Below are 13,020 nucleotides of genomic sequence, written 5' to 3'. Positions count from 1 at the left end.
TTTTTATTATACTATTTTATTTTATTAAATATATATAATCCGGGTTTCTATTATTATTTTTTCTATAGTTTTAATATATAGTTATAAATAAAATAAATATATAATATTATTAATTTATATTTTTTTATTATGGTTTGTATACGCGTTGCAGATACTTTATAGTTATTTTATTATTTTTATTATATATTAATTTTAATTTATATTTTATAAAGTAGGCAACTGTGCTTTAATTATTAAATTTTTAAATTTTTTACTAAATATTTGTTAAATTCTTTGCTGGTAACTATTAGTTATATTTTAAAAACTATTTCTATTATTTTATTAAATAAAATTAGTTTTCTTAGTAGTATAGGCTGTTTAGTACCTACTCTACCTCCTACTTTTTATTTTTATCTAGATCTGATATTAGTAAAGTTTTGGGGACGTCTCCTCTAGCTTTTTAAAATTTTAATAATAAAATATAAAAAATATTATACAGCTGAGTATATTTATTAGAAAGATATAAATAAAACATCTATTTTCTTACAGCCTTTAGAATTTTAAAAGATCCTATAAATTTTAGGATTAATTTTTAAAAAGTTTTCTTAAACTTAATATTTGCTGTAGATAATTTAACTAAATCTTTTTATTTAAAAGTATAAACTATTTTATTTTTTTATTTAAAGGCTAGTATACTATAATAATAATTATAGTAAATTAAATAGTTTTTACTTGCTTTCTACTAGTTTTTTTATAGATCTTTTTACAGAGTCTTTAACTTTTTTAATTTTTTAGATATTAAAAGTATTTCTATTTCTATAGGATTATTCTTAATCTAAAGTCTAAATTTAGAGAAATAACCTATTAGTATTTTAAAAGGTATTATTTTAATAAATATATTTAAATAGTTATTATAAGTAAACTCAGCTTTGCTGAGCAGGTTTATCTAATAATTCTGATTTTTAGTTATAAAATATTTTAGGTAGTGTTTAAGTACTTGGTTTATCTATTCTGTTTAGCTATTAGTTTAAAAATAAAATACTATTAATAGTTGTTGTTTAATTTTAGTTTAATAGCAAAAATCAGACCAGAATTAACTAGTAAACAGGGAGTCTTTATTTATAATAATACTATTTAAAACTTTATATTTAAGTTTAATTTTTAAACAAAACAGTTCTGCTAGTTCTCCAGCTTAAATTATATATAATACTAAAAGAAACCGGTTTATTTTTATAAACCAGTTAACTATTACTAGAATAGAATCTACTTAGTAGTTTTAATAATATAGTTTAGATAATTCTGTAATAAAGTCTATAGTAATTTTAATTTATAGTTTTAATAGGATTAGTAGGCTTTTAAATCTTTTATATAGTTAATACCTAGGTATAGTTTAATATTAGTAAATAGGGTATATTACTATATAATTTTCTATATTATTTTAAACGCCAATCCAGTAGAACTTTTTTTATAAAAGTTGCTTAATTTTATTTTATTTAAAGTGTTCTGCTAATAGATTATTATAGTATTATTATAGTAACTTTTAATATAGGCCTTCTGCTATTAGTATATAAAATCTATTTTTAAAATATAATAATCTATTAGATATAGTTTTCTAATTTTTAGGTAGTTAACTTTTTTTCTTTTAAATTTTAGAATCTTTATTCTAAAGAGCTTTGATTAAGTTTTTTAGATTATTATTATAGTTTGGTTTATAAATCTTTTTAGCTTTACTTATTTTTTTTATTACTATAATACTAGTAGTTTACTTATAGTTTATTATATAAATCACAGTCTAGTTAGCTAATTCTATACCAGCAGTACCTGTAGGCCTGCTTAATATTATATAAATACTAGATCTAGGTCTTTTTTATAAAGATGTTTTACTATATCTAAATTAGAATTTCTTAATTTTAGATACTACTAAGACTTTAGATACTACTAAGATAAATACTAACTAATTACAGAGTATCTATATAATATTTTTATTATATAAGCCTTTTACTGGCTTAAATAATCTAAATAGAATGTTAGTAGGATTGTTTTTATCTAATCTATATTTAATTATAAAGTTAAAAAAAGCTAAGATTATATACTAGTATACTTAGCACCTATTAAATTACAGTTGGTTTATAAAAAATTAAAAATTTATATAGTTAAACAGTATTTTAATTAGATATTAAATCTTATTAAAATATTAGTACTAATATCTAAATAAATAGATAATAGTAAAAAGTTTTTAATCTAAAGTTCTCTAGTTTAGTTCTGTATTAGAGAACTTCCTGGATTAAATAGCTATTATATAATATTATTCTATTAGTTTAAATTAGATTAAAATACCTATTATTTTTTTATTACAGATATTAGTTTCAATCTAAATAGGCTGTATAAAATTAAAAAAGCAAAGAAAAAGAGCAGTTTAAAAAATATAAATAAGCCGGTAGAATACCAGTCTTTTATTTAAAATTAGATAATATATACCAGGTTTTTTACTATTTTAACTTTCTTTTAGTAGGTTGGTTAAAGGTAATACTAATAAAAAAAATTATAAATAAATCTTTAGTAAAAATTATAAAATCCTAGAAAAATCTGGATATTATAGTAGGTAGTAGGTAACAGCTACAAAATAATAGTATTAATTTAATTAAAATCTATTATAATTTCTATAAAAAATATAATATAGCCCAGAAATTTAACTTACTACTGGAAAAAAGAGTATTTTAAAAGTGTAGTATATAAATTAGCTTATTATAATTATATCAGTACCTGTTTAATATATTTAGTATAATTAACTTTTATTATAGAAAATATAAGAATATTATCTAAATATAATATATAAACAGTATTAAAAATATTATATAGTACAGAATGTATATAATTTTTAAAAAAAAGCAGATATATTAGTTAAGCTAAATAGTATAACTATATATTTAAAATAGCTGTAATAGATATAAAATATAATTTTTTATTTATCCTCTTTTTTAATATAGATATAATAATAAGTATTCTGAATATTAATCTTACTAAAGTATTTATATTCTATAAAATAATCCAGGATCTTAGAAATTAAAAGCAGTAGATATTAATTTTTAACTATAATCTTATTAAATTTACAGTAATCTATATATAATTATAAACTCCTATTTTTTTTATACTAAAAAAAATAGGAGTTTTTGTAGGACTTTTAAATAAATATATTCTTTTATTTACAGTATTTTTATTAATATAATTTCTAAGTATAAAAAGTTTTTATTTTAATAAAGAATAAATAGGTCTAAATAGCAGTAATTTACTTTTAAAAAGATTAATAGTATGGTTTTTATTATAATATTCTAAAAGAACTTTAGATTAATTAGAAAAAAAGATATTAGAAAATTTAACTAGTTCTATTAAAATAAGATTATTTTAGTAGTATTGCTAAAAGTTGTTATTACTAGAAAGCCACAGTTTTTTTAGAGCTTTAATAATAGTATAAATATAAATATAGTTTTAGCAAGCCTTAATAAAATTCTAAGATTTTAGCTTTTAGATTTTATTAAATTTAAACTACTATTTCTTGTTCTATAGTAATAAATAGATTTTATAATTAAGTAGAATAGTTATAAAAAGTAGGATTAGAGTATTTTAATTAGTAGTAATATACAGTCTAATAAAATAATATTATATTTCTTTTAAATTAGTAATATTTAAAGGAATATTTTATATTTTATAGCTGATAATAGAAGTATAGTTAATAGCTTCCAGCTAAAACAGTTGCTTTAAAGATTTTAAAAAAAAGTATTATTATATAAATATAATACTAACTAGATTGCATGCTGTGCAACTATTAATATTTATATAGATTTTTTTAATATAAAGAATTTATATTAGTATTAATATCTTATTAGCTGTTTCTACTTTATAATATAGAGCTAAAACAAAAGAGTTAGCCTTAGCCTATTCTATTTTTTTATATTAACTTTTTTAACTTACAGTTTTTAAATTTAAACTGGTTTTTTTTCTTTTTAAAGATATTAATTTATAAGATATTTAGTACTGTTATATAAAAAGTATTATAACTATCTTTTAGTTATATTAGTATAGTTAGATCTGGAGATTAAAAATTAAATATTCTTATAAAATTATAGGTATTTTTAAAATATATTAGATATATTAGATCTCTGTTTATATTTTTACTGTTGTATGTATAGGTTTTAATAATAAATAATAAAAAATACTATTTTATCTTATTTTTTAAACAGCTAATATATATATTTTTTAATATAGCAACTAAAATCAGAAAGTAATTTTACAAAGAAAATATAGCTGTGTTTTTTTTTAGTAGCTTTAAAAAAATATTACTTTAGAATATTAAGATAGATATAGAATTTATAAGAATCTTAATTATTTTACTACTATACTTATTCTAGCTGGCTTATTACATCAGATTTAAAAATAACAGTATTTTGAATAAAAAAAATATTTATTTAAAAAAAACAGGCTATAAATAGCTAATATTTTTTTTTATATTTTAGTAGTAATTTATTAAAATAATAGTATTATTTTTACTAATAGATTATATTTATATAGCTTACAGCCTTAAAAATCTTATAATAATTATTATAAAATTTAAATAATACTTTTTTAAAAATTATAATCTAGATTATAAAACTACTTTTAATATTTTTAGATATTAAAAAAAAGTTTAAATTACAGAATATCCTTAATTTTAATATCTATTTTAGATTTGTTTAAAAATAAAAAAGTTTTCTATTATTAGATTAATTATAATTTAATATTATTATATTAGATTTTTTATTATAGTTTGGCAATTTATTTTTATAACTGCTAATAATCTTATAGTTAGCTAATAGTATCTCTAACTGTAGTAAGATCTTCTACTAAAAAATCTAATAGTAAAGATAATAAACTATTAGCAGTAGAAGAAGTTTCTAACTCTAAACTACTATTAGAATATAATAGTTACTGTAACATACTGTATTCTATAAGTAACTAAAAAAAAAGAATTAGAATTATTAAAAATAAATAGGTTAGTTAGATATAGAATAGTAGCAGTCTATTATTTTTAAAACTAATTCTTACTATTCTAAAGGTATAGCAAGTTTCTAGGAGTTAAATACTGGAGGGAGTAGTTTTTAAGTTGTTGATATTATAACTCTTCTGTTAGGAATATATAGGCAAGCTGTTGGTGGTTCAACATGCCCTTGGGGATTACCCATGACAATAAGATACTAAAAAGCTTTTTAACTGTATATAATAAGTTGGGATATTATTAGAATTAGAATAGTACAGTATATTAAAGTTACTAAAATTTTTTAGACAATAACAGTACAGATTTAGATAATATATTTTAGTAATAAATTTAGTTTAATTTACAAATAAAATATTAAAAGCAGAACTAAAGTATATTTAAAATATTTTTAATAAAATCAAATTTTATTAGTCTTATATTATAAGACTAGCAGAAGTAAAACAAGTACTTATCTAAATTCAGATAATATCTATATCTAAAGATATTTAAATACTAAAAAATAAGGCTAATAAATAGATCTAGTAATTTTTTAAAGTGCTGTAGAATATTTTTTTATATTTTATAAATTTAAAATCTAAAATATAAAGCTTTAAAAACAGAGACCAAGGCCCTTTTAATCTAAATAAAAAATATTATACAGTTAACTAAAAACAAAATCTAATAATAGTATAAGTAATTTAAGTAGTAATAAGTAAGGTAATAGACTTTTTAAACTAAAGAACTAAATCTATTTAGTAAGTAAAAAAAGACTTTTTATATACTTTTAGAATAACTTAACCTTAAAATAATACCAACTGTATAAAAAAAAGTCAAACTTTAAGTTATACCTACTATTTTTTAAATAATAGTAGGTATAATATTTAAACTTAGTACTATAGTTTTAAATACCAGAATTCTTTGCTTATTAGGGTATATTACTGGTAAATATAATAATAAATATAGTAATAACTATACATACTCTATAAAAATATATATAAAATCTTTAAAAAAAGTCTAGATTTTATTTTAAAATATCTGGATACTATCTTTTATTTTTATACTATAAAAATCTAGTATTAGAATAAAAAAGTTATTTAGATAATATTATTTCCAGTAAGTTAATCCTACTAAAGTAAGATAAAAATTTTTAAAAATTTTATATATATTTTAGTATACTCTAAAGTTATTAATAAATAGTAAAAATAGGATTAATCAGATATTAGGCTGCTTAGATAACTACTAAAAGTAGCTGTATTTATAATATTTAATCTCTAACTCTGTTTAAAAAAGATATATCTTAATATATTATTAAAACTTACAAGTAGGTAGATAAAATATATAAAAAATAAAAATTAAATCATTATTTAAAGTAGTCTAATAAAAAAGTATAAAGTTAACTTATTTTAAAACTAATAATACTAAAATCTTCAGATACTTTTAATATTTAACCAAAAAGTAAGAGCAGTTATAATCTGGTTTAGAAAAACCAGAATAGTTTTTATAAAGTCTAAATAGTTGGTATTATTCTAATACTAATTATATAGTCAGAACAATCTAGTTACTAGTAGAAAAAAATATTTGTTTATTAAATCCTATAAAAATAATCTAACTATATTAAATAGAAACTTTATAGTCCTAGAACATCTTATAATTTATCTAAATAAAATCATCTAGCAGTAATAGATTTTTATTAGAAAAAGATATATATTTATTAGATATAGTCACCAGAAAGAACCTTTATATATAAAAGTACTAAAGCTTAACTGGATTATCAGAATACTTAGCTATTCTAAAATATAGCTTTTTCTAGCTAAGCTGAGATAATAGAATATAATAAAACAGCTCTAAAAGATTATATATAATCTAAAGTTCTTTTAGAATTTTCTTAGTAAGATCTTCTTTAGGCAATAACCAAAAAAAGGACTGTATATTTAGATTAATATTAACTTTATATTCTTTAGTTAAAAGAAGAAGTAAGAATCTTTTAACAGCTTATTTAAAGATATCCAGCTTTTTTAGAAGAGTTTAAATTAAAGAATTATTAAGTAACTAGAATATTTTTACTAAGCTAGTATAGTCTTTTTAAAAAATCTCTGTACTAAAAGCCCAGATTCTAAAAGTAAAAAGAAAGTCAGATAGAAAGTCTGTAGGCAGGATTAGAGGCCATTTATAAAAAACTAATTTAACAGACTTCTACTTATTGCAGGCTTAAAATAAGAAGAGTATTCTAAAAAAAAGTATAACCTATTTTAAAATATATATATATCTGTTAAATAAGTATTATCAGTATTATTAAGAAAGGTATTATTAAAAAAGGTATTATTAAAAAAGGCATTATTAAAAACAGTATTATTAAAAAAGACATTATTAAAGGCAGCATTATTAAGAAAGGCATCTAAATTTATTATATATTAGATTATTAGCAATATATAAAATATTAATAGAAGAAAGGCTTGGTATTAGTCTAATACTATATATAACGATGAAACGGTTAGCCAGCGGCCAAAAACGGCTACACTTGACGCCGCTTTCCGAGTCCAACTAACGCTTCGACGTCCTTGGCGTCACGTGCCATATTCGCACGCCACCAGGCTTACCACCACGACCCTACGCTGTTTGATTTTCCCCTGTTGCTTGTGCTCGTGGTTCCTGACGTTCAACCATCATGCTGCCGCCCTGAGGGCTAGTTCATCGCTCAACCGTACCTCATTTTCTTGCTGGGGGGGAGCCATTTTCGGCTCCCCTGGCGACCATCTTGTTCGCTCTGATTCTATAAAGGCCTCGATGGTCATGGCGCTCTTACACCTCTCTCCCTTCGCCTTCGAGCGACACCCACACCACACACAAGTCTCTCACTGTCTAATTCAAAACAGCTGGAGAAGCCAGACTTCCATCATCCTCAACAATTTTCACATTTAAGCAACTCCTTCCCGTGCACCTTTCGTCTGCCATGCGGTGCTCACCTCAGCCGGTCGGGTCCGATGATGACAGCGGCACGAGTAGCAACTTTCCGGGTGTCTTCTCAGACGGCGCTTCTGATAATCTCTCCGAGAGTGCATCCGAGCCAGCCAGCAGTGGTGACGATTCTGAAGATTCTGATGATGATTCGATCCTAGACGATGAGGAGGAAGAACGGGAGCTTACCGCATTGCACTACCTTGAGGAGGCTGAGTCTCTCAATGTCTCGCAGCTCCGACAAAAACGTTATAGTCCGAAGACCCAATCTAGCTTAGACGATACGCGGGATTACTGGAACCGGTGAGAAGTAGTCAGGTCTGAAGTTGAACACTGGTGCTAACGGTCATGTTTTACCAGGTTCTGCTACGAAGGAAAACACGATCCGGTCGAACGTTTTGGCTGGCTCTCTGATTCCGAGGAGACAATTCGATTCCTGAAGGCCTTTTTCTCCTGGCGATGCGGTCGGCGACGAAGCAAAACGGGCCGTCGCACTCCTGGAATAAAATATAAAACCTCGCTCGAGACCTTCTGGAAGTGGTGGCATCTGGTGTACAAGGCGGAGGTGGGGCAGGGTCTTAGCAAGGACACCACTGTCAAGATCCTGGATGTAAGGATCTATGTCTTGATGAAGCTGAGGCATTAGCTAATTGTCACAGGTATTGGCTATGGTTGCCAAGGAGAGAAACCTTCTTTCTGGGCGGCGACCAAAAGCGACCATGTATATCGAAGACGTGGCGGAGTTCGCTCGCGTGCTTCTGTCAACGACAGAGATGACATTCCAGTGTGGGTGGCTTCGGATACAACTCCTCCTCTTCTGCCAGCTGGCCGCTATCACCGGTAGCCGTCCAGGAGCTCTTCTAAATCTACGCTATCGGAACCTTATGCTCACTCTCGTCCGTAACCCGGACGGAGGGCGTCCCCAGTTATTCATTTACTTGACCCCAGAGTTTACCAAGACTTTCTTGGGTGAGAAGGAACAGTAAGTTTTACGATCTTTATTCGAAGCGTTGAAGGTGGTAGGCTATGGCAGACCACAGCTAAGCATGTCAAAAAAGGAACACTTTTCCCATTCCAGAGATCATCTTTGACCCGACATTAGTCCTCAGCCCCCACGTGTTTCTTCTAGGGATGCTGTTTCGAATCAAGGCGTTCAAGAACTTCTCCAAAGACGGGCTAGTGGTCGACTGCCCCGAGAATTTATATAACCTGGGCGTTTTGAATGGACTGGGAGAACAAGAACTGAAATTGAACGACGAAGTTCTCGATCGGTTTGTGTTCTGTCAGGCCCTGCGTGAGTCGGATGGGATCCGAATCGCGTTAGAGAAGCAACTTACGGAAGGAGCACTTCGATATCGAATGAAGCGAGGAGGGGAAATTACAGGATTCGAGCAGGTCACAAAGCCGTACTGTCTCCGCTATGGGGCAGCAAAAGCATTCAATGATAGCCGTGAGTTCTTGTACTTTGCTCCGGGCTGAGTATGACTGCGTCCATACTAATGTGGTTATCTATGGCGAACAGCGGACGTTACCAACGAGCTCCAAAACGTGATGTTGCAGCATGCTAGCATCAACACTTTCGTCAAACACTATAGCGTGGGCATCCACGTTGACGCTCAGGCGATTGTTCGGGGACTGCCGGCCCAGAAACAACTGATGCGGTTTGCAGCATCCATGAGCCGATCAATTGACCCCCGTCGACCTTACAAATTAGAGGACACTAGCATTGTCAGCAAGGTTCCAAATGTATGCAAGATTCAGAAGAAAGTCATTGAAAGAAAAGAAGTTCGGGAGAAGATGAAGCGGGCTTTTGAAATGACGGAATGGGACTTCCAGCGAAAATTCGGCGATTACCTACAACAAAAGAAGTTGAAACAGGAACTCCAAGGCCCCGCTCGTCTGGCACTCGACGTTGTAGAGCGGCGGGAGAGAGAGTACATGCGCGCGACCCAAAGACATACCCGGGCACAACGTGTGGCTCGAAATGAGTGGCAACGACAACGTAACCGCCTGGTGCGTGAGAATCTGGTACGATATAAGAACGAGCAGCCGGTGATTGACAGTGAGAGACAACTCGCTGGAAAAGTGGTGGATGAAGAGTGTATGGGTGCTCTGGAGCGGACAGGATATATGACTCCGCAGCATATCATCTTGATCGATACCATCTTGACCATGCCAGGCTCCACTGTTGAGAAGGAGTATCAACGTCGAATTGCTGCAATCAACGCGGTTATCACTTTCTGTGATGTGGAAGAAGGTTTTCCCACAAGGCGACCAAAAGCTACTCAGAAACGTCCCGCCACAAACAACTTACCTTCTGCCCCCCCTGCGAAAAGGCAAGAACGCCCTTCACCTGAGGACGGAAAGACCACACTTTCCCTTGCATTTGCGTCTGTCTGTATTAAAGCTCGACATGAGCGGCCGACAATTTGTTTCCTCTGCCTTGGAAATCCTCGTTTGCCAGATCGTCAGCGAGTCAAAAGCTTTCGGACCCCTGGATCCCTCGGTCGTCACTTTGTTGATATTCACGTCATACCATATCCGAAAGACATGCGGGTCAAATGCAGCATCTGCAGGGAAGACTTAGAGAGTAAATCTGCATTGATGAACCATGCTGAGGGAGTGCATGGAACTGTATCACGTCGGCCGCTATCTGCCCTTGGCCCAATTTAGATTTCTAGGTATGCACCTCCAGCCTAATCGTTTGTACTCCAAGAATCCCGTTTCTTTTTTGTCCTTACACTGCGTCTCAAGGGCTGGTCCCACAACATCTGATACACTTGCTTGTACTTAAGCTCGCTGTATTTTAGTTACATGGTTCTCTCGTAATATTAAGTACTGTGCAAGCAAAGCTTTAATAGGCTAAGGTTTGAATCAATCCCGGGCAAGCGAAATAGAAAAGTCCTCTTAGCTCGGAGGTTCGAAATGCGCTTTGAGGAGTGGGTTTTTGGCCGCTAGTCACGTCGTGTGTCGATTTTGTGCCAATAAGAATTATCATTTGCCAAATTTGAATCAGATGTTCCATCAGTGGGTAGCCGCTCTGAGGTTCCTGTACTAATATGTAGGGGATATCCCAATGTGGCTCTTTCTCCATCCGTAGACACGTTCCTTGGCTATATGGAACGATTTGTGGGCGCAGCGTAGCCGTCAAATAAGTTGAACTGGAAGGCTGGTATTGTAGCGAGTACCGTCACGGAACTAGTGCATAGAAGCCTACACTATTCACTGGAATTGGCTACACATCTTACTGAACAGGTGGAGGCAAGCCTCAGGCAAGGTAGTTCAAATCCTTACCGGCTAGTACATTAGGGTAATATAACAAATGACACCCTGCATGGTCGGCATATTCAAGTGAGCCTAATCAAACGGTTACTCTAATAATTCGTTGTGCATTTATTGGCCTAGTGTCATGGATAAAAACAACATTACTGGTTCCTCAGCCGCTAGCCGAGTTGCCACCACGATGAAATCAAAGACTGGGCTATAGTTTATAATGCTGTGCTATTTGTCGTGTCACACCCAGGTACTTTCAAATGGCGCACAAGGACCCTGGTGCTTGTTGCATATAAGGAACGGTTTATTATCACATCTAAGCAGAGAGCTCAGTTGGATCGGTGGTGTCTAAGGGACAATCATGAATCGGATGATGAGGGGACCACAGACGAGGAAGGCTCGGAGCCAAATTACTCCGATAGTTCCTAGACCTCTGAACCCTTGGTGACTAAAGGTCGGGGATCCAGGTTGCCCATTTTTTCTAGTATCATGGCTTGAGCAATACCGCAGGCTGTATTTTCTTCCAGTCAAGCTCAAATCGGGGTTCGGTTTACAGTTTACCTCGCTATGGCTCTTAAAACATCAACAGTCTTAAAGGCTTCTAGGCGGTATGGTACACAACCACTTATTTACTTTTGAAAAGAAAAAAAAGAAATCACTCCACGCGTTCGTAGCTTATACAAGCGCGTTTTCCCGGCATGTTCGTAGAAACGCCTTTTGAAAGACGCTCATTAGACCGACTTCAGTATCCGATTATATGTGAAGAGCCCTGTCGAGTCGACTAATCGCACGGCAAGACGCTTTCAACAAAGGTGAAATTACTGGTGCGTATATATACTCAGTTCAACTTCCGCTAGCTATCATAATATTCATGAAATCGTTCTCTCCCTAAACCCCGCAAAGCGCCAAAATAAGCTGATTTGATCCATCCTCCCCATTAACATCTCCACAGTAAATAAGATAACCCCACCCGAGCCTTGCCCCTGCAACAGCAGCTTGAGCCTGATTCACATAATTTGGGGGGAAAACAAGACTTTGAGTCACCGCGCCTTCGATCGGAACAAAGATCTTTTCCTGACGCTTAGCGTTCTTGACATGAAGGGCCTTCATGCTATACGGCCTAGGCAATGAAGCTGTCTCAATGCTTTCGGGCAAAAGAGCCGATGGATTAAGCTGGAAGGTTGTGCGATGATAGTCGCCATTTTCCCAGGCAAGGCCAAAGGCCTCGAAGAACCTCCTGAATTTATCCATGGGCGTGAAGTTGGGGAAGTGCAGGCCGACTATGGCAATCCCGCCATTTTCAACGTAAGCTTTTATTTTAATGAGCACTTCTCGGATCTCTTGGTTGGTTTCAGTAAGGCCTTCGTCTGTTATGATGACTGCTTTGAAGGTGGTCTCGGCGATTATTTGAAGCGCGGCGTTTGCGGTCTTCGCGCGCTTGATGTTGGCCACTTCTGCGAGCCTGTTGAAGAGCGTGGAGTAGACTTCATCTAGAAAGTCGCGATATGCGAGAGAGAGAAGAAGAATTCGGGGTCTCTCGGCTAAGGCCATTGTTGTGACTTTGGAGACCGCCCGTTTGTAGTTTGGGCCTTAAAGAGGGTGTTTAGTAGAACCCACTTAACTATCTTAAATACAGCTTAATGTTTTGGTTCAAGCCCTCCAATATGACTACGAGCTAAGCTGGAGGGTGGCCATGGAATTCCCAAGTCTGCCTTATTTGGTATCTTTTGCATAATCTCAGAGAGGAAAGGAGACGCCAGTGATTGGTGGCCCGCACCTTGTGACGTGGTCATCTATCTTTGGCC

General features: G+C 31.4%; 2 protein-coding genes across 2 annotated transcripts; one reads left to right on the top strand and one right to left on the bottom strand.

Moving 5' to 3' along the window:
- Window positions 1-7,937: 7,937 nt before the first annotated feature.
- BO82DRAFT_409090 (DUF3435 domain-containing protein) lies at window positions 7,938-10,615 on the top strand (the record flags this gene model as incomplete). Its single annotated transcript, XM_025639719.1, has 5 exons — window positions 7,938-8,245; window positions 8,303-8,552; window positions 8,602-8,924; window positions 9,001-9,392; window positions 9,465-10,615. 5 exons carry the CDS (start codon window positions 7,938-7,940, stop codon window positions 10,613-10,615), a joined length of 2,424 nt encoding a protein of 807 aa, XP_025485999.1.
- Window positions 10,616-11,849: 1,234 nt separating this feature from the next.
- Window positions 11,850-12,825, bottom strand: BO82DRAFT_359734 (uncharacterized protein). Its single transcript, XM_025636634.1, has one exon. It carries the CDS (start codon window positions 12,764-12,766, stop codon window positions 12,104-12,106), a length of 663 nt encoding a protein of 220 aa, XP_025485998.1. The 5' UTR covers window positions 12,767-12,825; the 3' UTR covers window positions 11,850-12,103.
- Window positions 12,826-13,020: the final 195 nt, after the last annotated feature.

The sequence above is a fragment of the Aspergillus uvarum genome (assembly GCF_003184745.1).
Source record: "Aspergillus uvarum CBS 121591 unplaced genomic scaffold BO82scaffold_104, whole genome shotgun sequence".
Classification (NCBI taxonomy): Eukaryota; Fungi; Ascomycota; class Eurotiomycetes; order Eurotiales; family Aspergillaceae; genus Aspergillus; species Aspergillus uvarum.
Note: the sequence above shows the minus strand (reverse complement) of the source record. Positions and strands in the feature narration are given on the sequence as shown.